The following is a 27,348-nucleotide window of genomic DNA, read 5'->3' as shown; positions in this document are numbered from 1 at the left end:
TGTGATAGTTGATAAACTTCATGATCATCAAGTCATATTGGATGCATCCCCAAAACACAAATATGAAAAAGGGGTTGCACAGTCTCAAAAATACATGAACTATTTGGAGATATAACAGGTGCAGGGATGTGTGTGTGGTGGAAGAGTTTCCATGTCAGGGCTTTTATAAAATAGGAGCAGGCAGGTCAGAGGAATGAAAGGGTGGAAAGTGTTTTGTCTTCTTGATCTTCAGCATTCAGATTCATTCCTGTGGTTTGTACAGAGAGATGTTTCATCATCTCTGTGTGCGGAATGTGTGAGTGGGACATTTGGGAAGATGCAGGTGGATCTGAGTAGGTTTCACCTTGTTTGGGTGTCTGCATAGAAATCCTGAAGAAGGAGAGTAAGGTGTATGGTGCATCTCCTGTTTGTCTGCTGTTAAGGGAACCTTGTGAGGGTTTTGACCACTGAAAGTGCTGTGGAGCAACAGTTTTACTATTGTATCCCTCCTTGAGCTGCTAGTTTACATGATGCCCAAAAGTCTGTTGGGCATCATTTTGCTTTGAGAATGTTTTTTTTTTGGAGGATGAATATTTGTTTGTTTACAATATTCCAAACGGCACTTTTGACAGTGTCTCACCTCCCAAGCAGTTTTGCTGTGATGTTACTTTACTAGTGTTGAATCTGACACTGTCATGAAGGCACAGGCATGCTGGAGAACAGGGCACTGGGACACCATGTGGATTAATCTCTTTGATTTCTACCAAAATTCCATTTTAGATACAACATTATACAATGTTGCATCACTTTGTGTTTACCAGTTGTTCCCATGGTGAACAACACAAGACGCCATGAAAAATCAGTAGTGCAAGCTTACAAATATATACCGAGTAAAACACGAGGACAGTAAGTTCAGACATGCTGGATCCATAGGGAAAATAAGAAACGGGAACAAAATGCATTGCAATGATGTTTAATGGAATTTTGAAAGATAACCTAGTGTGAACCATTCATTTATGAACATGTCTAGTGTAGAATTGTTTTAAATTCAAGGTAGTACACAGTCTCTTGTTAGTTAAACATGCAATATACTGTTGAAATAGTAAACCAAACGCCCACTATGAACTTGTTTCAGCGAGAGTAAAGCTGTGATAGCGATGTAGGAAAATGCAGAGTCTCATCACAAATAAAAGGCTAGCTGTTAGTCTCTTCTGGAACACAAATGACTGCTAACTGAGGCCTGAAGCTTAGCCACTGAAAACCAAAAGCCTGAAACACATACTGACGTGACTGCACTTTATATACCTTAACAACCTATGCAAAGAGCACAGAACCTCTTAAAGCACACATTAAAAACTTCACCAACTGCAATCTAATACTCCCATACCTACCTCAAATAATCTGTAAGGGCCAAACAGCCGTGTTAATATCTAGCCTTTATTTTGACAGCTAAAAGTCTTGAAACAAGAACACAACCTTTTATAAAGGAGCATGTGACTATCGCTATGGTGCTGTTGAACATGAAGCATGTGTACACGGGGTAGGGAGGACCAGGTTTTAACAGAACAAAACAAACAACCCCCAAAAAAACCAAAAGAAACACAAAACAACAGCAAAAAAAGGAAACAACAAAAAAAAAGAAAATACAAAGAAACAAACAAACAAAAAAAATTATTGACATTGTTCGGTAAAAACAGTAGGATAAATACACAATGAGTCAATTTCATTCCATCTGGTTTTTTTTTTCCTTCTTTTTTCAGTTTAAAAGCTCAGTCTCATTGGACCAATCAGTCAATACCCCATCAGGGGCTACAGAATATGCAGTGTTACTTAAAAAGAACATTCTACTAGAAAATGGTAGTGGCTATTGTACATAAGGAATTTAAGCCAGACACTCATAACCATGACCATAACAGTATGAAAGAGGGAGGCTTCATTTAAAAATTGCTACAGTCATTTCTTCCCATGTCCTTTGTTCATTTTTTTTTTATCTTTTTCCTACAATCTTGCTTTCCTTTTTTTCTTCTAAGCCATCTAATCCAACTGGAGAGAAAACAAACAACAGGTAAAAGGGGAGGGTTGCGGGGAAAAGGTGCATTCCGGGGGTAATAGGAGGGACTTATACATTACCTGCCAGAAAACTATCAGTCTTATCACAAATGGTTGAGTAGTACGGTGGCTGGCTCTCACCAGTGTCTCCAGATTCCTCGGCCCCAAGGTGGTGACTGTGCTCCAACGTATCGACCTCCCCAAGGTGGCCTTCTGCAACCTTTCCCCCCAGCATGTAGTGCTGCTCATCTAAACTGGGCTGGATGTCTCCTGGGAGACCCAAAGGCATCAGGTCCACAGGTCTACCCAGCAGGTTCTCTGTCTGGGCGGTGGCAGCACCTGATGACAGGGTGAGCTCCTTGATGAGGGAGGGATCTTTGGCCTCCTCAGGCAGCTGCTCCTCATTTTCTAGGGAGAAGATTCCTGGGCTCTTTCCACAGCTCTCGGCCATGGAGTGGGCGTTGGAATTGGATGTGGTGCAGTCGAAGCCATAAGATGCCACAGAGTTGGCTGACTGAGGGGTGGCCCCGCCCCCGTCCTCTTCACCTTCTCCAGCGGGCGTGTCTACTGCCTCCTCATCCTCCTCAAGAGCTGGTAGATTAGAGGTAGGAGTGGGGCTTTCAAAGCCAGCACTCTCATCCATCATCATTGGTGTATCTGGGTCGTTTATTTGCATCTCACCCTCTGTATCACTGGCCTCATCTCCTGAGGTCGATGGGGATGATGGGGCGGATGCTGGAGCAGTAGGGGGTCCAGTTCCAAGGACCTCATCAGCAGGGAGCGTCTCTGCCTCTTCTTCTTCTCCATCGCCTTTCTCCAAGTGGATACCCAGGTCCTGGTCCATGTCAGGCTGGACTGAAGCAGGCACGGGGGTCTGTTGTTTGTCTGAACGGGACTCCACCCCAGAGCTGCTGTCATAATCTCGGAGTTCCTCAGGAGTGCTTGTCTCGCTGCTACTGTGAGCAGCCAGCCCTGTGCCACTCAAGGTGCTGGACTGAGACATGCCTACAGCTGGGGCAGCAAGCAGGATGTGAGCATCCTCTGTGGCTGAATCCTTCATCTCCTCATAGGCCAACTCGTGCTGGGGCTCCTGCTCTGACTGAGGAGCAAAGCAAGGGGCACTGCTGTCTAAACAAGCCTGGGCCGGGGACAGAGTTGGTGTTTCAGATTCAGCTGCTCCATGGTCGGATAGAGGGCTCGGGGAAGAGACTGTGAGCAGCGAGGCTTGTTGACCCCATGTATCAGAGAAGGGGTTGGCCTGACCCCAGGAGGAGGCCTGGGGCATGCAAGGCGGAGGAACAGAGCGGTTGAGGTTATCTGAACGCTCCTCCTCATTAAAGTCATCTTCATCTACATTGCCAAAGCTCTCTGTCACACCTTCACTGTGCATCTCTACATCTTCATCGTCCTCCTCATCATGCTCATGCTGCTGGAACACTTTGTGATGCTCCTCAACTCTCTCAGAACTCAGGTCCATATCATCCACCCGCTCATCCTCTTCATCCTCCTCATCCTCTTCCTCATTGGCCAGAGTTTCCACGTTTGGAGAACCCATGAGATTACCATCTCCCTCAGAGCCACGGAGGCTTGAGTCAACCAGAGCATCTGAGCTCTGAGTGCCCTCCAAAATTGCTGTATGCTGTGTGCTACTGAGGTCAGAGACTCCCTGCTGCCGACTGCTGGTACAGCTACTCACATCCTCTGAGTCCATCCCTGACAGCAGGTCATCACCTTGCCAGCCTGCTGAACTACCAAACACAGAGGACCGAACTTGAAATTCATCAGAGGGCTGAGACATGCTCATGTCAGTGATTATTGACGAAGGCTGATGGCCTAGTCTCCTTTGCTCCTCATCCTCCTCCTCCTCCTCCTCCTCCTCCTCCTCATCATCATCCTCATTGATCTCTTCATCAGCCTTTTCCACTGCCTCCTCCTTTTCAAGAGGGGAGATCAGGTCACTAGAAGTGAAATCATCAATGGGTGAGTGGGGTTGTGCCATTGTGTTACAGGCCTCTGCAGATCGAGGCTCTGAGTTAGGCATCAGGAAGTTCCCCCTTTCTTCTTCCTCCTCTTCCTCTTCCCTTGTCTCCTGTGCCTGTAAGTGTTCCTTATTCTCCTTTTCCTCTTCTGTCTGTAAGTTCATCATATTGACTGCACTCTTGTATGAGTCAACATATTGGCTCCCATTCCAGGGATCAGGCTGGATATTCATGTCCAGCAGAGAGGAGGCATCCTGTGGCTCTCTGACAGGAGAAACGCTACCTGGAGGGGAACAAGGAGGAGACATGACAGTCGTTCCCAGTGAAGTAACTGAGTCATTGGCAGACTCCTCAAATTTGAAAGGTTCTCGCTGGGCTGACAGCTGACCATAGGATGCGGGTTCATGACCTGATTCAGCTTCTAGTTCTGGTTCTGTTGATGGCTGAGACAGTGATTCTACAAGGTGTTCTGGAAAGGTTACTTGTACTTGGTCTGGACTTGGTTCTTGAACAAGCTCATGGGTTGGTTCCCTCATGGGTTCTGGTGTTGGTTCCCGCATGGGTTCTGGTGTTGCTTCCCGAACAAGCTCTGGGGTTGGTTCCCGTACGGGTTCTGGGGTTAGTTCTCGCACGGGTTCTGGTGTTGCTTCCCGAACAAGCTCTGGGGTTGGTTCCTGTGCGGGCTCTGGGGTTAGTTCTCGCACGGGTTCTGGTGTTGCTTCCCGAACAAGCTCTGGGGTTGGTTCCCGTGCGGGCTCTGGGGTTAGTTCTCGCATGGGTTCTGGTGTTGCTTTCCAAACAAGCTCTGGGGTTGGTTCCCGTGCGGGCTCTGGGGTTAGTTCTCGCACGGGTTCTGGTGTTGCTTCCCGAACAAGCTCTGGGGTTGGTTCCCGTACGGGCTCTGGGGTTGGTTCTCGCATGGGTTCTGGTGTTGGTTCCCGTAAAGGCTCTGGTGTTGGGTCATGTATGGACTCTGCCGTGGGTTCATATTTGGGTTCCGGTGTGGGTTCACGCACAGGTTCTGGTATTGGTTCTGCTATGGCTTCTGGAGTTGATTCTATTGGTTCACATACAAGTTCTGGTGTTGTTTCAGGTTCAGACACTGGTGCAGAGATGGACTCTGATATTTTTTCTTGGACTGCTTCAGGAGCTGCACGCTCGCCAGCCACTTCTGTAGAAGGTTCTGGTTCCCCTGGTCCAACAATGGCAGCTGCTGCTGTAGCGATAGCTGCCGCAGCAGATACAGCTGCAGCAATTTCCTTTTCTGGTTCAGCACCTGTTACAGTTTTGGGTCCACGTTTAACAGGAGTTGGGGTGCTGCTGCCCACAGCTTTCTTAGGGCTTGAGGTCTTGGCTGCAGCTGCTTTGGAGGCAGGCGTCTTGGAAACATCCTTTGAAGGTGTGGGCTTACTGTCTTGTGTTTTGGAACGGCTGGGTGTCTTTGCATCTGCAGCCTTAGAAGTAGCAAGCTTTTTGGTGGTGGCGTCTGATTTTGAGGCTGCTTTTGGGGTCTCGGGTTTTGCTGACTTTGTTGTGGATGAAGGGCGCGTGAGAGGTGAATCTGCAGACTTTTTGGCTGCAGGTGTGGATGATTTGGTGACATCTAGGTGAAAACACAGAGCATTAGAAATGTTATACAATTCTATAATGAAACTAGACCATAGCATTTCACAAACCACACGAGACCAAAACTCAACCTTGAAGCTCTCAGTAGTGCTATGTCACTGTTCAAATTAATGGTGAGAACATAAAAAATGTGAACTTTAATTATCCAGAATTTTTTTATTCAATATCTATGCTTCTGTATTTTTCCTTTATTAGTTATTTATTTTTACCTTTTTTCACAGGGGTTGAGGTCCTGGATGTTTGTGATGCTGAAGCTTTGCCACCAGAGGGGGTCGTGGAGGTTGGTTTGGAGGCAGCAGGCTTGGCAGTGGAGGAAGGTGTTTTAGGAGTGGCAGGTTTGGCTGTAGCTGGGGAGCTCTTGGTTGTGCTGGTAGTGGGTGGCCGGCTCGTGCCTGTAGCCGGACGTGATGCTGCCGTACCAGTTGTAGGCCTGAACAAAACAGGACGAAGAACAAAATTAAGAGGATGTACTCAGAGAGATAGAGGGCGAAGGAACAAAGCTGACTAAATGCATATATGCACATATATGTTGAGTCTAACTCGTGAATCTCTGTCTTGGTTACGCAATCACTCATAAGCTCTCAGAGAGCCATATGTAAGAGTTCAGTTGGATAGATTTCTTTTATTTAAAACATAAAGAGTGAAGATTAATTTGAAGGTGACTCAAGAGTTATCAAGCTGCTCGCAGCGAGCTTCTCATCCCAACCATGTGCTGATCAAACATATGCCTCTTAACTTATGACTAATTGTGACAGGGAACATGATCATCATGCTTCACTCGTCAGTCACTGCCAGAAGCTAGCCTCTAGAAACAACCCCAACGTGTGCACGTTTGCACCGCTTACCAAAGTAAAACAATACAAGGGCTTCAAGACTTCCCTCCTCATAAGGAAAGAGCAGATTGTTCGTAATGAGTGCACCAGCAGAAAAGTCCCTGACCTTAATGATCTTTCACACATGTGACATCTGCTCTCTCAAACACAGGAGGGCTGATACACAGTCCTCATTAGCAGACCTCAAACAAATGCCATTTCCTCATATGCACTGTTACCCAAATATTTATGAAACCTGCTTTCCTGCTATTGACACTTTTGCCTTAAACTTTAGCTGGTCAACATGTCGTATACCTAACTTGTTTCCTGGGATGAACTAGCTGTAAGTGTATTGGTATCTGAAACACTAGTAACAACAGGCCCAACTCACTCTTCCATAAGCCAATGACAAACCCCTGAGGGCCTATGAAGCAATGTAGTTGGACGGCAAGTGATGATGGTCCCTGGAGATGCATCCCAACCCAGTCGACCCCGTTTCTGATCACTTGGGGCAGTATGCATCAGCTTGCTTGTTCTGGCGGCCTGCCTGGCCTAAAAGCTGGCTTGTATGTCACGTCTGAACGAAGTAACCTACATCTAGTGGTCCTGACAAGACTGCGGTGTGCAATCTCCTGAGCCCATGGTACACTAACTGCTTGTTTCTAAATAAAGAATTGAGTTAGTAACAGAACAACAGAAAGAGAACAGGCAATGGGAGGGGGGTAGAGGGCGAGGGAGAGTGAAGATAGCTGGAACCATGTTAATCTTTAATGCTAAAAGGAGAACAAAAATAACCTTTCCAAATCCCCCAGTTGGAACCACAAGCTGTGTTTGAGGCACAGCCATTGTGCGAGGGCAACAAAGTAGTGCATGCTATGCACAACTTGGCCAATGTAATTGAATATGGTTTACCAATTTGAAATAAGATTGAAGCCTCTGGGCAAAGGGTGGCAACACAATAGGGGTGTGGTCACATCAAAAGTTCACACAGTTTTTACAGCTGATCTATATCATTTATAATTGGTTTTGGCTGTATTGAAAGGTGTGTCAATGATATTGAGATTGCTGGGATGTCTGTGAGGTTCTGCTAATGTGAAACCCTTCTGGCTAAGCAAAACCACACAGACTCATCTGTGATGCATTGACTGGCTGTATTTGGAGGAGAATGTGTTTACTGGAAAATGCTGATGAAATTTGCAAGTAATTGTGCTGTTCTCTGGCAAAACAAAGCTCTATGATAGTTTTGTTACATAGACAAAATCATTGTTAAAAGACAGATCATTGGTTGCCACAGAGCCAAAATGTTAGACACAGTTGTAACAAATCCTTGTCTGAACGGCAGAGCTGGCTGTGGAAAGTTTAGTCTAGTCAGAGCGAAAAAAATCCATTTAAAATGTCTTCTATGCAACCCTGTTCTACCACAAAGCCTCTATCTGCTGAGCTTAAATTGGGAAACAGTGAGTGAGATGTTAAGATTTTAAGCCTAAAATTATGAACAAGATGTTAAAAAGGTGAAGAAGAATAAGTTCTGTGATGCCTGATTTAGAGAAGAAAAGATAAGAATAGATCTAAAGAGAGTGGAGAATGAGGAGAATTTAAGGCCACAGCACAGTATGCTGGAGAGATAGTCAGACACAGTATTCACAATAATCTGTCTGATAAAAAGGAGTATGGATCATCCAAAAAGGCAGGAGTACTTGAGCACTGGAAAATAACCAGGCCACTGAAGAAAGAAAAGAGGAACGAGAGAGTGAGAGGGAGAGATGGGAAAGAGGAGGCAGATAATATTCATCCGATTACACAGCATCATTATATCAGTGTGGCAGTCTGCACAGCTGAAAAACTAAAATTGTATTTAAGTCACAGTAAAATGTGGTGTGTATTTTGAGATTAGATGCTGTTTCACATAGTGACAATGACTGAAAACAATCATGCACTGATGCTTGAATTATAAGCTCCACTTGGTTCTCTAATCAAGCTCACTGTTAACAGAATTACAGACTTAAAATTGTATTGTATCTCCAAATTAGGCCACTTTTTTTTCTACATTTAAGTCACTGGGCAGCTTGTATCTAATAAAAAAAACCAACAACCCCACATTGTTCATATTTCACGACAGGCCTTGCTGAGAGAAATAACACAATAAATTGAGGTTAACACAAATGTTAACCAGAAAGCACTCAAATATGCTGGAGCTGACTGATGACTGATATTTGCTGCAGGCGCCACTGATGCACGTGGCACAATACTCAAAGTTCACTTCAGTTTGAGGATTACAGCGTGGCTTGCTGCTTTGTTAAATACAACCAGAGTTCCGCGATGATTTACGGCTATGATGCACCATGAAAAAAGGGCAAATGAGTAAGCAGGAGCCAAGCAACCATGCAGGCAGACATCTTGCTATGGCAGAAGGCCCTCCCTCTTCTTGAGACAAGCAGTGAATTAAAGATGATCCTGTGTTAATTAAGCAGCAGAAATGTGGAAGCAGGGTCTAACCCTAACCCTAACCCAAAAGCAAAGAAGTTAAATTTGATGATAATTTTACCAACAGGGTGCAATTTTATTAAATAACTTACACAAGCCCTTAGATCTTCTTTGTCACATTCTTTCAACTGCTGACAAAAAAAAACAGAAAATAAGACTTCAGTGCCAGCACGGCCATCTCTACACTCTGCATGCTAATTAAGGAGGCGATAACACTGATGTGATTCCAATAAATCCATATTAAATCTGTCACAAAGGAAATACACAATGTATAGGCATTTTTCAATTGAAAATCAGGAAGGTAAAAGTTTGAAAATGCACATTTGAAAATAGAGCACACTGTTTGTGGTTTACAAACAGAACTAGAACACACCCACCAACAGTCTCTTTGTGTCACACTCACACATAAATGCCTGTCTGTCCTTTCTCTCCTTTCCTCCCCTAGATTCATTCCCTCAAAATCCATTAGGTAATTGGCTCACTGGCTTAACTCATAAAAATCAAGGCAGCAGAAGACTGTATCACAGAATCGTTGACCACACCCAAAGAAAAACAGAAGATTTACAACCTATGCACCATGTATACTGGACAGCTAAACAGTATCTGGGACAAGGGCCCTGTCTACTGCTCACCACACACAGCAGTGCTAGACCATTACATCAGCAGTAATTTGTTAGATCATGAAGTGGGTTGCATTCAACTGACTGCAGTAAAAATTTATCATCCCTGAGGGGCTATCAATGAGGAAAACAGCATGACTAATGTGGGAACATGAGTGGTTGAATGGATGGCAGCAAAAATTGCAAACCACCTGATCACCGAACTGTCATTTTCTTTTGCGAATTTATACAATAATGCCAAAATACCCTTGCTATGTCCTCTGATCAATCAATGAGAAATATTTCCTTTGTTTTCTGCAGAGATACCCTCTGGTGCTTGCAGCCTTCTCTCCACCTCTGCCTCACACTTGCTCACTCTCACACGCATGCACACGTGCACGCGTGGTACAACAGCAGCCCTCACACCCTGCATGTATCTAAGGCAGCAGTGAGGGGGGTTAAGCAGGGACCCATGACTTACTCAGCCATTTAGCTTCCATTCTCCACTACAACCATTTTTGTTTTACCTAAATTCTGTGGAGAAAGTAGCTCAGTGGCACCTACACCTGTACCACGTCCCCAGCAATCGACCCTTTTCCCCTTTACGTTCACATTACATCAAGTAACATACTTGCAATTGCTTTCTAATGAATCTTCTATGCCATTGTACAGCACGTATGCTTCATGCAGACACTGATTCATGGCATATGCACAGTTTGCTTTACAGTCCTGTTAGGGAGGTTGCACACTGCATACCAGTTTTAAATTATGAATGCAAGATTGATCAAACAACCTGTAATGATAATTATTTTGGATCCGAAAATCTGCTTCAAATTGTAGCTCCAAGCATATATAACATTCCTAAAGCGTAACACTGCAACTGCAAGCCAGACTAACACAAAAATACAGACACATCACAAAATGCACTATAAAATTGTATAAAGTATATTTTAAAGCTATAATATATCAACATACCTACTGACTCTTGCTGTGTTTGTAGGCAGTTTGAAGAGAGCATTTCTCTAAGCATATAAAAAGTTACAATCAGACTCAGACGTCCATCAAAAAAGGCAGAATGACAGCTAAACAGCAAAACTAAAAATGAGCTGTAAGAAAGAACAACTAAACCATTAAATTCAATTTTGCTGAAAGACCTGACTAAAAAGAACAACACTTTGAAGTGGCCTTAAATTAGACTAATGTCACTCAGTGAACCTGCCTTTCCTCTGCACTTTTTGAGAGGTTGAACCTGCTACAGATGAAATTAAATCAATTGAGCCACAGAGAAACCCTGAGAAGATTGATGGACCCACTGAGGTTGTGTGTGTGTGTGTGTGTGCACGCGCGCGCATGTGTGACAACAACAGGGAAAACAGGGGGTGTCTAATGTTGCCATTGAATGAGTCTGTTGAGCTCTCCACCAGTCCGCTGACAGCCTTCCTGAATTACGGATTGGGCGAGGTAGGAAAAGGGCAAAATCTAATTAAAGTAGGACGCACACACACGCTTAGCCAAGACTGCCTAAAAGGGTACATGGTACTGTCAGATGAGCCTATCATCAGTAATGGTTCTACCTCTCTCATGGGGATTCATATGTAGGTCTCCTGCTGAAAAAACCTTCTCTGGGTTACAGAGTCTTACTGACTCAGAGTCACAGAGATTGCTTAGACATTCACTAATACTCAACCTTAACCTGATTACAATAATAGCCTCGGCTAGATTTGAGCTCAGTCTTTTGATAAATTCAACCATCTTATTTACTAAGATCATCAGTGTTTTTATTTAGTATCCTGCTACATGAATTGACTCAAAATTGATATTCCTTATTAGTATTTAGCTGACTCCGTGTTGACACAGACTATAAATGTGCTTCCCTGCTATTGTTTGTACTTATGGACAGCACTGCTGCCCCACAAGAAGATCACGGGTACTCCGGTTTCCTCCCACCGTCCAAAGACATGCATGTTTAGGTTAATTGGTGACTCTAATTTGTCTGTAGGTCTGAGTTGTTGTTTCTCTGTCTGTCTCCCTGTGTTGGCCCTGCAATGGACTGACAACCTGATTTTGGAAACAACATAATCACTGCATTATTTGGTTATGGTGCAACATGGCAGCATAGTGGTTAGCCATCTTCCCCCACAACAAAAAGGTTGTGGGTTTGGTTCCTGGGCCTGGGGCCTTTCTGTGTGTGGAGTATGCATCTTCTCCCCATGCTTGTATTGGTTTCCTCCCACCATCCAAACACATGAATGTTCAGGTAAATTAGTTACTCTAAATTGTCCGTAGGTCTGAGTGTGAGTGTGAGTGTGAGTGGTTGTTGGTCTCTCTCTCTCTGTGTGTTGGGCCTGTGATGGACTGGTGACCTGTCCAGGGTGTACCCTGCCCTCACCCAATATGAGCTGGGATTGGCTCCAGCACCCCCGCAATTAATGAATATTCGGTTATGGCTTATCAGAGCACTTGGGTAGACAAACTCTGACCTGAAACAAACAAAATGCAGCAGGTTACTCAGTGAGCTGCAGTGGTGGTGTAAGGTGGACTTTCTTACCTTTGCACAGAGCCAGGATGACTGTTTCCAGACTTTAAGCAAAGCTTACCAGCTGTACCAGTACCCTACATCTTACTTTTGGCTTAGGAAAACAGCACGTTAAAAAGAATCTCCCTAAGATTAGTGGTTGTTTTTCTGACTGAACTATGCATCTACACAGGCATACCAACATGGTGGCATATTGCCTCATACCTTACACCATAGTGGCAAACCAGTAAAGAAGAAAGAAGCTATTGCTCAAACAAACAAACAGGAAGAGGCATAAGGAGAAGACAGTCTCCTTATGAAAGAACAGTCAAGGGCCATGGGCTCTCTGTGATCATGATCATCACTGTCTCAAACAAAGAACTCTTTCAGTCTCCTCTTCCGGTATATCAGGCAGTCACCTCAGGACCAAACAACATGCAACCATCGTGATTCAGGTGAAAAACACATGTTGGCCTGATTGCACATGAACAGGCACTCGGCTCTACAGAAATGCAGTCACTCTAAAAAAAAAAAAAACACAGCATTGAGATCATACTTATAACTGTCACCCCCCAAACACTTGTTTAATTAATAACGTTGTATCATACTTGGTCTGATGAAACCCTTTGAGGGATCCTCTCAGGCTTGTTCTGACATTGGCTTGATTCTGGCCTACTTATAGCTATCCCCTCCAAGCCTCTATGTAGGGGAACATTGTCCCTCGTCCCTCCAGGGTGTTCTTTCTTAAACAGGGCCTTCTTTGAAGTTGTAGCCAAGTGAAGCCTTTTGAACCAACTGCTCCTCACTTGGCACTGAGAAGATGTATAGTGCTGAACTCATTACCTGCAATTCTTATTTATTTGGTTAGTTATTTGTACGCATTACAGTAAATGTGCTAATTTGCTGGAATTTAAAATAAAGGAGGCCAGTCAGAATATTTTTGCTTGGTGGATGTCTGAGATGAGAATGAACTATGGACAGTTGTGCTATTTACAGCCACACAGAATAACCCTTTTGGACTCAGACAGCATAGTCGAGGCCTCAGCTCTACATAAATGTCACACCCACCTGGTTGTCTTGGAAACAGGGGGCTTAGGTGAGGCAGTAGAGCTAGGCTTTGTAGGAGCTGCAGAGGCAGGTTTGGAAGCTGGAGGAGAGAAAAGGTAAAATAGTTAATAAATTTAGTTACAATGAGAATAATATCTAGAGCGATATTACAGTACAAGGTAACAGTGTCACAAATGAAGGTCAGACAAATCTTTCATACAGTATGTCATAAGAATCTAGGGCAAATGCATTTCTAGATCAACAGCAGTCAGTGTAGCATGTCTAATATGTGTGTAGCATTTATCCTGTGGATGTAACTATGTCATCACATTACAAAGTGTCAGAGTCAGAGCTGGAAACATTTTACGTTTGACTTGTACTGGATCTTTGTCACTAATAGCATCTATTCTGTATTATACTTTGCCTCTGATCTCAACTTTTTTGTTAATGATGACATTTTTACTGACCTGGGGGCTTTTTAGCAGCAGCTGCAGTGGTGCTTGTTTTGACACCATTTGCAGTTGTGGACGGTGTTTTCTTGGCTGCCGTTGATCCAGTTGTTGACTTTGCACCATTCGTGGCAGGGACAGCCCCTGTGGCTTTCTTCTCACCCATTTTGCTCTTAGAGGCCAGGGTGTTGGCTGCGCCTGTTGGTTTTTTGGAAGAAGCAGAGGTTGTGGTGCTCTTTTTGTCCGTGGCAGGTGTTGACTTCTTCGTCACTCCATTGGTCTGAGGCTTCGACACGCCATTTGAGAGGCGGTTCTGGGATGTGTTGGACCGTGAACCCGATGTGGTTTTAGATGGGCTAGTGGTGGTAGGTTTTGTTTTGGCTGTGGCCTTGTTGGTAGTCTTGGCTTTAGAGTCTCCTGAGGTCTTGCTGTTGGTCTTAGCAGCTGGGGTGTCCTTGGCCTGTTCTTGTTGGGTTTCTACCTGGCCTGTCTCTCCTACAGGATGCTGTGGCATCCCCTCTCCCACAGGACTGGCTGCCTGATTGGGGTCCTGTCCCCCATCTGGTACTGCTTCATTTTCAGGATTGGATTCCAATGTTTCCATTGGCTCCAGTGCTGCCGTGGCAACCCCATCTGGCTTCATCTCCCCAGTAATAGTAGTGGTCCGTCTCTGCAGGACAGGGTTGATGGCTGATTAAATGTCACAGGATAGCCACAGGTCTACAGGCTTTTGGGAGACAGGGTTTGGTCTGGAGAGACAGAATAATACACAGAACACTAAGTTAACAGCAAGACCAGACATGAAAAGCAGTTTTCTGCCTCAGCTATCGGTAGACAGACCACAAGGAATGCTGTTAGCCCCTGAGAATCAGATAAACCAAGCTTGTATCTTCCAGCTTTAGCATCACACACAGACATGAAAAATAGAGTTCAAGAAACAGGGAAAGAGTCACATAGATATAGCCTGATGTGCTTTTATTCTCTATGGAAGACTGAGCTGCTGCGTAAAACCAGAGTGGAATCTAGTGTGTATAGGACAATATAACACACTGAGAGAGACATACTACAGGCATCCATAAAAAGGGAAAAAGGCACCGCTTCATAGGTCATGCTCAGAGAGAAATCTTTAGGATAAACAATTAGACCAACACAATATATAAGTTCAATGTGTGTGTGGCCTCAGGGGCCACAAAAGTTTGGGCAGTAGAAGACAACATGTGGTGGACAAACATATTCTACAAATAGCCTTCTTAATTTCAATGATAACTGCAGTGCAGTGGCAAATGGTCGCCTCTGTGACATGAAAAAGCTCAGTGACACACTTTGCCAGAAAGGCTATAGGTTGGCTTCTTTTCTTACCTAGTACAAAATTGCATCAGAGTCACCAGAGTGGAAGACTAGGTGTCTGCGATAACACACTGAGGGGAGTAAAAAAAGCTTTAACATGGAAGCTACCTACACAGTAATGAAGTTAACACAGACAACTTCAACATATTAGAGTTGGGTCTAAAGAGGAAAGTAAGCTGAGGCAGGAAACAGGCTTGGATGAATTTACTAAGTGGGTCAAGGCATGAACAAAAAGCCCAAAGACTGGAGAAAGTTTGACTCATGGGTCATAAACAGAGCACTCAGCAACTGAAGACAAGAAATGGGGATGTCAAGCATATGAAGCTTGATAAAAGGGCAACCATCCATAATACACTGTCATGAATTATCAGCTTCAGTGTCAGATAACTGTTGCTTATTCCGATTCCGCAAAATGAATGATTAGGGTAAGGATTATTGTGTTGTTTTTTTTTTTTTGTTTTTTTTTTTTACAGATTTAATAGGAGCAGAAAGGGAAGTGGGGGGAGTAGCAGGAAACTTCCCTGTCAAAGTTTACAAACAGAGCAAGGAGCCGGCTGTGCAGAAGGCTTAGTGGCGAGGGAACACAAAGGCCAGCCCAGAGGAAGAGGCTTGGCCCGTGGAGCATGGGAACAGAGTGAGAAGGTGGGAGACAAAGGGGGAGAAGTGAAAAGAGAAAGAGAAAAACAAGACGTAAAATGAGCTCACTACTGGCTTATGACTGTTGGTTGAACTATAAAATCCAGACATCACTAGTCATCCTAGTTTCCACTGACCTAAAATTGTACACAGACACACTTGCGGCCCTATTTCTAGAAGAGGACAGATATCATCTTTATACTGCTAGCTTCCTGGAAACCATTCCCGCACACTCTTTCACATCTTTCTTTCCCTCTTCTGTCATCCTTTACTCATCCTCTAAACTGAATCTCACATGGCAAAGGGCCTTCTTTCATTTTCCACTGATCCTCCCTTTCTCCCAACCATTTTCCCCTCCTCGATTTCTTTCCTCCCCCACAGCTCCCACTCTCCTTCCATCTCTCTGTTCTCTGTTTGCCTTTGCACAGATGGCTGGAGCAGCTGAGCAGGGCCAGAGGGGGAGAGAGACAGTTCAAGGGGGGAAATAAAATAACCATGCATCCCAAACAACGAATTAGAACAGATAGGCACAACCACTGCAACAGGCAGCAACCCAAACTAACCAAAGAGCTAGCAAGGGAGGTGGTGGGTGGCTGCAAGAAACAACCCGTGCCGCACCCGCTGGTCACAGGAGGTTTTTAAATGCCAGTAAGGCTACAAAATGTGTTCAGTTGGTTTAAATATATTACATCCAAGCTCAGCTTCCAGGAGAGGCACAGGGTGGGGGGTAGGCTAGGAAGTAAAACATTTATCCTGAACAGTTTGCATTTTTGTTTCAGTCTGTGATTGTGGCTACCTTTTGTTTATCTTCTTCCCTCTTTGTCTTCCACACTACAGCGCAGTCCAGGTCATACAGGTGCTGTTAGTTTTTGTTTCAGCAGTATGTACAGCTAATTACCACATAACACTAGAAGTTGTCTTTAATCTTCAAGATTTTCAAGTTTTGGTCCCAGTCCTACTTTTTTCTGTTTTTCTTAACAGAAAAAATTATAAATAACTCTTTGTAAATGTTTCAATACAACTGTTTACATCTGCAAAACCCAATAAAAATCCAAGTTTTGATGCATTAAGCTCTCCCCACTTGATCTTTGAAACTATCTAATAAAAGCACATCAGCTTGACTAGGACCTCTAGCTATCAAAGCTGTGACCTAACTTGACCAAGCAGTGAACCAGGAAACAGGACTGTGTCCAATCACCATTCCGTTCTTTATCTTTTCAGTCTCTGGCATTCTGCTCTTCCCACATTAGACAAAAGCATCTGGCTAGGCTGTTCGTTTCATTGCTCCTCTTCAGTAGTATCCTACATGGCATTTGTGTGTGTGTGTGAGAGAGAGAGAGAGAGAGAGAGAGAGAGAGAGAGAGAGAGAGAGAGAGAGAGAGAGAGAGAGAGAGAGAGAGAGAGTGATAAATCCTGATTGCACACCCACTGCCAGAGGAACATTTCTTCTCTCCTGCACGTCTCCAGACAGCTGTGAGATTACATTTCTCTATCTGGTTCTATTGCTCATTCAGCTAGCTCTGCGTCATCAGACCCATCAGTCAGTGGTGAGCATAAACAGACCATAAACCGGGGCAGGAACATGCGTTTTCATGCACTCTCCACAGAAACTAAAGATGAGAGGGCTCCATGCTGCATCAACACACTTAAACTACTTCAACGGACAAAATCATCCAGAGCTCTTGTTTTACATTTTCCTTACCAACACCCTATTTATTAAAGCCTTCAGGATTTTGTCCACCACAAAGAAATCTCAATACAAATCCTTTATGAACTACAATGTGTATTTTCCCAGATGTAAAGGATTTAGACCGACTTTATACTGACATGTATTATTTCTTTCGATTGCACAGTAACTTTGTTGCAACTTTATATTATCTTGATTTTCATCCATAATTACTGCAGCACTCCCCACTGAAACATCTTCAGCTCACTAATGCTATTACAAGTTCATTAAACCTAATTAGATTGAAGTTAGTTATTCCCTTTAACACTGACTGACTGGGCTGTTGCTGCAAGGGCACACAGTTGGAGTTATAAATAAGCATATTTTGGGGTTGTTTTCAAGAGGTGATAATATAGATAAAGAGTGTTAAACTGAAGCATGTTTTCTGGCTACACAAGTTAAATTAGAAGGTTTACTTATTCAACATTTTCTTTCTGCAAGTATGTGGAAGATATTACAGGGAATCACTCACATCTCAAGTCTTCAATCATAAATTTTGAATGAATCATCTCCAACACCATCTTTTGTCCAACAAAGGCAACATAGGCTGTAGGACACAAACAGGCATTTTCAACAAGAAAATTGAGTAACTAAATTCAATGATGTGAGACATAATGGACTGCACGTAAGTGCACATTTCAAGAAGCAGATTCCAGACAGATGGCTGTGTCAGCTACATTATGTTGATTTCAAAACATGACTTTTAGCACCCAGTGCTATGTTAACGGATTAGAGAATAAAAGGGTTTAATCTGAGGAAAGTTGCTGGTCAACTTAACTCAGAGCGAGCAGCTGCATGCTATCTTTCAGCTGGCCTGGCCTGTAGCAGAATAACCATATCAACAGGATGGGTTTTTTGTTATCCTCAGCATTCAGCCTGCTGGAGGTAGCACAGTGTTTCGTGGAAGAAGAGTGGGTGGTTGGCACTGAAATCTTCTAAGGCTGGCAGTTTCGTCACTGTTAACTTCTGAATGTAGTTGACTCTGCAAAAATGTGTTTCTTGCCCTTCAAAGTGTATCCAAGTCATGTGGTTGGAGCTTCCAAGTAGCATCCCACTCCAAATTCTCTGCAAGCCTCAATGATGAGCTACACAGTAACTGAGAACAAAAGAAACCCACACAAATACTTAGTTGAACAAAAAGCAAATGCAGTGGTCAGAGCTCAGGATCAACCTCAGCCTCCACACACACAATCATGCACACAGATTCTTTGGACAACAATTTATTTTATGCATCGTCTAATTATTTTTTAAATCTCAGCTATTATCGCCATTGCTTTTTTGCAGACATTAATACAGGGGCCTTTATTTCTAGTCTCCACTTTTGATTCATAAACTTGTTTTGCGTGTTACGTGTGGTCGGTTTGTTTTTATTTTTTTCCATAAAAATGTAACTTTTTTTATCATTAAAGGATACTGTATGGTGACAATTTACACATTTTACTTAAATATTTACTCCTATTGTTGTCGTTATTATTACACTTAATAGGCCTCAAGCAGTGAACTAATGATGGGCAAGCCAGCTCTACAAGGTGAGATCATCCTCCTAGCATCATCCTTTCCTAATACCCACACGGGAATATAAACAAACTCTGCATGTGCTCAAATGTTTCTCAGTTTTCCAAGCAGACTATAGTGTTTAGGCCAATACTGTCAATAACTGGAAGGTATCCAGTCCCACTGGAGAATTTAAGCTTTTCTGACTGTCTAGACACAAACATGTTGTTCTTGAATAATTGGGTCATCAGCATATTTTAAAAAGAAAACTAGTACTTTGACCCCGTTTGTGCATCACATACAATCTACTGCTCTGTCTGTGTGCGTGGAGGAGGCAGAGAGGGGGGGGCACATGCAAGAACCATGTACGCTTTTAATACAGCCGGCTCATAGGGAATGGCTAAAGGATAAAGAACAGCTCTAAGGGAAATAACAAATACATGAATAATTTCTAAAATATAGTGCACAGGCCAGCTGTGATTCACTATGCAAATGAAAATTAAGAATCTGCCGTGCTGATTACTGAGTTAAATGTTAACATCAAATCCCCTCTTGAGGTGTGGGGTGTGTTTTCACATCCACTCACAATCACTGTCAGAAAGAAACAACAGTCTCGTCATCTTCTCTACATAAAGGCCTGTATCAAAGTGCCCCACTCATTCCCTCACTTTGGCCGCCCGAACAACCAGGAGCATGTATGAATTGCTGTGGTAGAAAGTCGGCTCTGCTTTCACAGTACACAATTGTGTACACACACACATATGCACTCTGTGAGCCTTCTTCTATCCCCAGGGCCTACTCTAAATAGTAGTCAAAGAGAAGGATTGTGGGGGAAGGAAGCGGCAGGAGAAGAAGGGGGGGGGGGGGGGGGGGGGGGGGACGTCAGAAAAGATGGTAAAAGAAAGTGAGCTTCTGTGGCCGATGTAACCGTCAGTTAATGCTGACATGAGCTCATGCAGGCTCAGTAGAGTTACTTAGGAGATAACTAATGCCTCCGTAAGAGGATGGAAGGTTTGAGCAGATATGTTGACAGAGGTAGGGAGAGAGAAAGGGGAGAGGATGTTAGATTGTCGGGTCGTGTTTTGAAGGCATTTTTAATGAGCATTCAGTGGCCTCTGACCCTGTAATTGACATGCTTTTATCTTCACAGGCTGCAAACACAAGACACTGAGCTGCTGCGTTTGCTCTTTGACACTGCTAATAAACTGTCCTCTTTCCTCTGACAAAAACAAAGTTTTACTTCCAGAGCACATTTCAAAATATGAAATGGCAACTGAGAAAGACTGTTTGCTGGTAAAGCGGGTCATTCCATTACAAACATAAACAGGAATAGTGGTCTCAGCAATGGGTGAAACGGCTCTTCATGAGGATTTGTTATTTTCGAGTATATCAATAAAACCACAAAAGACCACATTTGTCTAGACTAAGACTAATATATCTTGACAGTTCATAATAGTGAACTCAATCTTCATTGAGACACTGTAATTCTGTGTTTCGTTTCTGTGTGGAGTTTGCATGTTCTCCCCTTGTCTGCGTGGGTTTCCTCCCACCGTCCAAAGACATGCATGTATGGGTTAACTGGTGACGTTAAAATGACCGTAGGTGAGAATGTGAGCGTGAGTGGTTGTTTGTCTCTGTTTGTCCTTGTGTGTTGGCGACCTGTTCAGGGTGTACCCCGCCCCTCACCCAATGTGAGATGGGATTATATCACAGACATCAGTACCTAACTGGTGTCTGTGAGGAGCACAACCCTGTATTGCTTCTTCAGTAATTTACTGCTCGACTGTTTGCAGTGAGATCCATCTTTAACCTTTAAATGTGCAAATCAAAAGTAATCAAGTGCAGCAAACACATCACGGTTCATTTACTCAAGCAAATCTTAGAAAACACAGCCTAAGAGATGCAGCAGCTACTATCAGTCACACACTGTTTGGGCAGCGCAAAAGACAAAAAGTAGCCGTTTCCACATTTGTTTTAGACAGAAAAATGTCAAATAGAGCCACATTGTCTATAAAGTAAGCTTTCTTATTTGAGCGCTGTCGTTATTGTGAAGAGGTTATGTAACAGCAGCAGCAAATAATTTCAAAGCTAATACCACTTCATCCCACCATCACAGCAACCAACCACTGACTCTATCCCCATGACACTTAGTGGGAGGGTTTCTCTGAATGTCACCCCCTCTTCCACTGCATTAGCACACATCACCATGGCTCACTGCTGATCTCCAGAGGAACCATCTGAGGGCTAAGCATTACTCCAGAGCTAAATTATTACAACACGTTATTAATGTAGATGTGCACAGAGACTGAGGAATAGAAATGAGATGTTTAAATGCCAAAGTTGGACAAAGGTTGCTGAAGGTGCGTGACTCCCAGTTAAATGCATCTGGGGGGGTTACCAGTGCTGCATCTCCTTGATGCTAATTGCAGCTCACACATTCCCAAAACACCCCCGACCCCTGTCCTGCACACAAATAAACTCAAAACAAAGCCTACCGCTCTTCGTGGCATTCCCCACTAACAGTGGGAGGACTGAGCAAGCAGGAAAGTGAGTGAGGACGCAACCACGAGACAGAGAATGAGAGTGAGAGAGAAAGACAGGAGGAGGGCTTCAATCAAAATGTTGTCCAAAGCTGTGAGCAAATGTCGAAAATCTGGCTAATAACACAAGCCAGTGGGCTTTCGCCACACTGATACTGTTGCAATGTCACTTCGTCCATAATCCTAAAGGTTTGTTATTTCTTCCTTACTGATCTCCTCAGCATGTTTTGGGGTAAAAGATATAGGTTTAAAAAGTATTTTGTTACAATTAAATAAATCTAACTGAACTGAAATGGGCTATGATGATTTTCATGGTAGCAATATAAAATATAAATGTCATAGAGCTTGGGTTTGTTGGTAATACACTAGCATTACTTAACCATACTTAAAATATGAAGTGTTAGGTATATTTACAATTAGATTAAAATAAAGCCCTAGGACCTTCTGCCTTGTCTTGACCTTATGGTTATTTATCAAAATCTACATCTTTATCACAGTGAGACTACAAAACAAACCACCCTCCTCCCCTGCTGATTGTTAGGTTAACTCTTTAAATCGTATGCAATACAGTCATTAAAACCCATTGATTTTCAGTGGGTCAGTGCACTGCTGGGATCCCTATAAGCCAAAGTGAGCCAGAAAAAAGGTCCTGCTGAGAGGAGAGAAAGTCTTTTTTGGTCTTGCCAGCAGCAAGTGGTGGAGAGAGAGCACCATATGGGGTGACAGACACCTGGATCACACAAACGTGATCACACTAATCCATAGGTCTCTTTAGAGGTTCACACAAAGATTTTATAATGTCCTCAACTGAGGAGTCGCCTGAATTTAATGAATAACAACACAATACTTTGGGCAACAGTGTGAGTGGAATTACCATAATGAACCTAAAGTGGCTGTGAAGCCCAACTTCTCAGCTTTCAGAAACCACTGGCATTTCTCTGATAGAGCAAACAAATTTACAGTAATTCATGCGAATGTGTCGCCGGCGACACGCTCAGTTTAATAGGGTTAATTAAGTTTTCTACTATGATGAAAAAGGGATCAGCAAAAAGCAAATAAGATCCTTGCACATGCTAGAAAATGTGATTGTGTGCACTCACACTGCCCCCTCCTTTTACCAAACACGAAACAAGCGGATGTAAACAACATACACATAAAATACTCAAACCCTGCCCTTCCATGGTTTGTCCAGGCTCGGTAAAACTTAGCCCCCTGGGGACAGGCAGATTAACACATGACAGAGCATGTTAACCCTGGACAAAGAGAGACGCTAATCTTGTACAGTCGGCCACAACTGTCCTCAAACAGTAGCTACACAGACACAGCTACAGACAGAGAGAGAGGATCAGCAAGAAGGACAAGATGTACAAGAATGAGAGAGGGATACACAGCAGAAATACAGGCATAAGTATGTCCCAGAAACTAGACAATACTGTGGGGAGGCAGCGCTATAGGGTCCATCAGCCCCAAAACAATAAGGCCTAAGACAGAGCCAGACTACAAACACGACCCCATCACCAAGGGCCCTACTACAGCCTGGCTGAGTGCCACTGCCTGCAGGGACAACCAGGAGGGCAGCACAGAGCTAAGCCGTGTGGATATGGATCGCAGAAGAGAAAGTGGGGAGGCGGGCTAGCAGCTCCACAGATGAGCAGGACAGAGAAACAGCCACACAGACAGAGGAAGTGCATTAGTTTGGCAGGTTACTCTGATGTTTTCAGTCCTGTCCCCTGGGAGATAAGAGAGATAGCAGTGACAAGGTTATAGACGGGACATTATAAAGAGGGGGTGGTTAAAAGGAACAGACCCAGAAAGAACAAGTAAGGAACAGCAAAAGGCGAGACAGAGGACCCTACAGAGAAACGAAGGCTAATTTGTAACTTGAAGAGTGGCTGGATCATCTCCATAATGGGCCGTCTGCCCACAAACAAGCTCCTCTCTAGGGGTAAATGAGATCAGGCCAGCCCAGGACCAGCTGGTGGCTTGGATCACTGACACCAGATAGAGCAGATATAGAGATGGAGGAAGAGGGCAGATCCAAGGCATTTGGACAGGATGGTAGAAAGACAACCGACAAGCTCGAGCACTCTCTCGAGATTTTGCACGAGGAACAGGGACACACGCACAAGTGGAAAGACTGTGTCCATAAGAGGATTATGTCCTGTTTGAAGTAGAACAAGGCACGTTCCAGATGGAATCTGATCCCTTGCAGGAGGCAGATAGGTTGGACGGTTGACCACAAAAGTACAGCTTTCTAAGAACTTAACCACAAACTATACAATTGGCCTTAAAAATTTTTTTTGTTTGCTTGCACAAAAAGCCTGAAGACATAGATTTAGCAAAGAGTTGTTGATCTATCTTTATGAGAGCAAACAAACCAATTTAACCAGGGCACTTAGATTTAAATGTCATTATCAGAAATGGATATGACAGAGAAGCAAAGTTGTCCCTACATTTGCCTAGGGTAAAGGGAGTCAATCATTCTGTCAACACCCGTTTCTGGCACAAATGTCAACCATTCCCTACAGGGCTACGTTGAGATTGAACTGTTAAGCCTTTGACCATATCAGTGACTAGGCCAGACTAGCAAATGTACAGCAAATCCGAATTTTTAACGAGCGAGCCACTGACATCAATATGTGTTTGCCAGAGGTAGTAGAGCAAACCTTCTGATTAACTTAACAAATGTAATTTCTGGCCCTATATTTGACCATCTCCGAGGCTGTATTACACTTTTTCGCCAATCAGGCACTGTTACCACACTGTGCCATGAAAAATTTGGTCTTGAAGCCTAGCAACAGGGCTGTGAACCACATTCATTATCCATCCTCCCACCAGAGGAATTCACAGCATCCAAACACAGCAAACTACTGCAGCTGCTGGCAAATTCAGCCTTAAAACCAGTTGCCAAATGCATGCCCTGACAAATGTGACACCACCGACTGTGGGCGCTATCATGACTGGGAGAACAGACAACAGCAAAGTTTATGTCTGCTTTATCTTCAGCGTGCAAATTCACTGCGGTGCCGCCGGCAGTTTCCTCAAGCCTCAATCACCCAGAAAACAGAGGAGCATATTCCGTCAAACACACAGTTTCTGTTAGATTCTTGATAATCTCAAAACAAGAAACAACTGTGCAGTTGGTGTCTCGGTTTAAAACAGGGCCAGAGATGATGGTGATGATGACAATGGTTTTTAATGATGGCAAAAAGTGCAAGGGTCATGGGTGTAGATTGGAAAAGCCAGAGGATGACTAGAGGCACAGGCTTGCCCTTGTTACAGCTGAGAAGTTGCAAGCCTGTGGGGGATTTCATTCTGAGTCACACACCCACCCCAACACTAGTCCTTAGGCTACAGTCAAGCTGACACACAGGTCTATTAATGCAACAACCATCGCCTCCCTCAGGACTGAGGGAGTTTATTTTGCCCCCAGCTGGTTGTTGGGGGCAAAATAGGCATTTAAATTTAAATTGCTCTAAAATTGCAGCTTATGAAAGTCATTCAATGTGAAACTATTTGGTGGCAATTTTTGAGAATGTTTTGCAGAGAAATGCAAATAAAGAGATATGTTCTTGAAGTGTTTAAATGTAAGTTTGATTTAAAGTGGTGACTGTTCCTTGTACAGCTATATAAATTCCAACTAACAATATTTTCATTATTGATTAATCATGATTAATCAATTCATAATTTCATTTAAAATATTGGAAAATAATGAAAGAACTATGATAATTTCCCAGAATCCACAGAGATGCAGCTTATTTTATCCAACCAACGATTGCAAACCAAAAATCCCCCAAGCTTATTGTTAATATATGGCAAAGAAAAGCAGAAAATTGTAATACTGTAGAAGCAAAGAAGTGAATGCATGATGAAGTTTATTTTCAGATAACTGATTAATAAATCACCAGGAACAGAAATGTCAATGTCAAAAACAGTGGAAAATGTAATTCTTGCATTTATAATCCATTACATATTCAAATTCGGAATATTGTTAAATAAAATCCAGTAAGCGATTGATAATACATATTTATCACTATTGCAAAATATTAATCAGTGATATTAATCAGAATTAATCATTCTGTGGTTATGTTTTCAAATGAATGCTGCTGTTGAATAAGAAAGATTGTCTTAGAGACTGGTATCATGATCTCATTCTTATTGCACTGAGCAGCTATTACAGTAGACACTCACACCCTTGTTTCTAGCCGGATACATCCCTATAAAGAACCCACAGCAGCAAGAAAAAAAAAAAACCAAAAAAACCTATAACCACCCAACAATGAAAAGGAGATTATTCTAACCAATTACAATTAACTTAATTTATTCAAGTATAGCTTCCTCCTCAATCCTAATGACTAGCATCGTCATCAATCTAATAACCTTTTTTAAAACCATCTTGAATAACTTCATAAAAACGGAGTGTGATTTATAAGGGAAGCCAAATTTAATTTCACATGATTGCATTACTGCATGACTGTCCTCCATTTCCCTCCCTCACTCACCAACACTGTGATTCAGCCATTCTCCCATCCATGAAAGGTGGGGGCAGACTAGGCTGATGCCTTTGCCCACCTCTGACTTAAGAGTATTGGTGTGGCGCCAATTCAAGCATATTAGCTGCCCTGGGATGCCATTTACTCAGGATGACATCAATACCTCATGGTGGATCACCACACATTATTGAAAAAGCCATGCCCACTGTGGCCACAAAGCTTGAGACAATTTATGTCGCTGTCTGCAGCACCTCAGGGGAAGAGAATAGAGTTGTGGGCTGAGGATAAAGATTTTCAATGCTTGCATGTTCCGATTATTAAATGCTCTTGGGCAGGCTTTGGGAACTGGCAGCATTTTCTCCTCCCCATTGTTCTACAGAGGGGAGTGTAATCTGTCTTGTTGCACTCACTCACCAAAAAGACTCAGTGAAGGAGCAGCCCTGGGCCCCTCCAGCCTTAGCTCTCACACCACAATAGCTGATCACTTTGGGGGTAATATTAATCACCTCTGATTGCACGCCAGCTTGAGTCTGTGTGCAGCCATCTCAGAGAGATTTCAGCTTTGCTCACTGCCCCTAAGCTCTGAGGAAATTATTGGAAATGATTGCATTAAAACGTGTCAGAAATGGCCTTAAGTTATTGCGTTTAGTTGACAAGAAAACGGAGCGGGCGTCTGTGTAATTATCAGGCGGCTCAAACATTTCTCAGCTCTCACGCGCTCCACTTGGCCCATCGCAGAACAATGGGCATCCGCGAGGGAGGATGGAGAAGGAGGCAAAAATGAAAAGTTTAGGGAGGAAAAGGCAGACTAGCGCTCACACAAATCAAGGAAAACCTCCTGCAAACGAAAAAGGAGCATCGATGAGAACAGCTGGTGTCTTTTAGGTTGACCTAAGTGAGCACTTCCAGCTACATGCAGCCTGCCACCGCCCCAACAGTCTCTTTCCCCGGGACTCCGTGAGCCTGGAGCTGCGGTCAAACTACACCCGAACACACACAAAACTGCACATGTAACACAATTATTCCGTCAAACAAAGAGCCTCCGTGGAGCCGGTGTCCTGTCTGTTAACGAAGGGACCACCGACGGCCAGGCTGTAGGCACAACTGACACCAACGTCTGTACCGGCGGAGACACGCCGTTAATGTAAAAGTCGGTTTAGAGGACGTTAACTCCGACAGTCGGTACTAACTGCCGTTAGCATGTTAGCTGCTGGTGCGGAGACAAACCTCGTCCTCTCAGGCGGAGCGGCGGCGAGCAGCGAAATCCTCTCCAGCTACGCCCAGTGTTAGCCAGCACACCCCGGCTGATTCCTCCTGTCAGGGGGTGGGGGGAACGAAAGTCGGTGCAAAAAAAATGTTAAAAAACGACAACGGGGAGTAAACGGGAGGAAAATCTGAGCAGAGAGCGAAAGAGCGGAATGAATGTGTCCGAGCACACAGGAGAGAAACTTCTCGGTCTCGAGCGCCGTTTTTCACAAGTGATGCGCGTTCACTGAAAGGAAGAAAGGAGGAGGCTGACGAGTACACACACACATACACACACACACACACACACAGCTACTACTGCAGACCG

General features: G+C 43.7%; 1 protein-coding gene across 1 annotated transcript; it reads right to left on the bottom strand.

The window, feature by feature from the left end:
• Positions 1–938: 938 nt before the first annotated feature.
• Positions 939–27,348, bottom strand: prr36b (proline rich 36b). Its single transcript, XM_029509418.1, has 5 exons — positions 27,003–27,348; positions 13,558–14,288; positions 13,112–13,190; positions 5,843–6,063; positions 939–5,610 (listed from the first exon to the last, which is right to left on the bottom strand). Exons 2-5 carry the CDS (start codon positions 14,180–14,182, stop codon positions 2,099–2,101), a joined length of 4,437 nt encoding a protein of 1,478 aa, XP_029365278.1. The 5' UTR covers positions 14,183–14,288; positions 27,003–27,348; the 3' UTR covers positions 939–2,098.

The sequence above is a fragment of the Echeneis naucrates genome, chromosome 8 (genome assembly GCF_900963305.1).
Source record: "Echeneis naucrates chromosome 8, fEcheNa1.1, whole genome shotgun sequence".
Classification (NCBI taxonomy): Eukaryota; Metazoa; Chordata; class Actinopteri; order Carangiformes; family Echeneidae; genus Echeneis; species Echeneis naucrates.
This window is presented reverse-complemented; position numbering and strand designations above follow the sequence as displayed.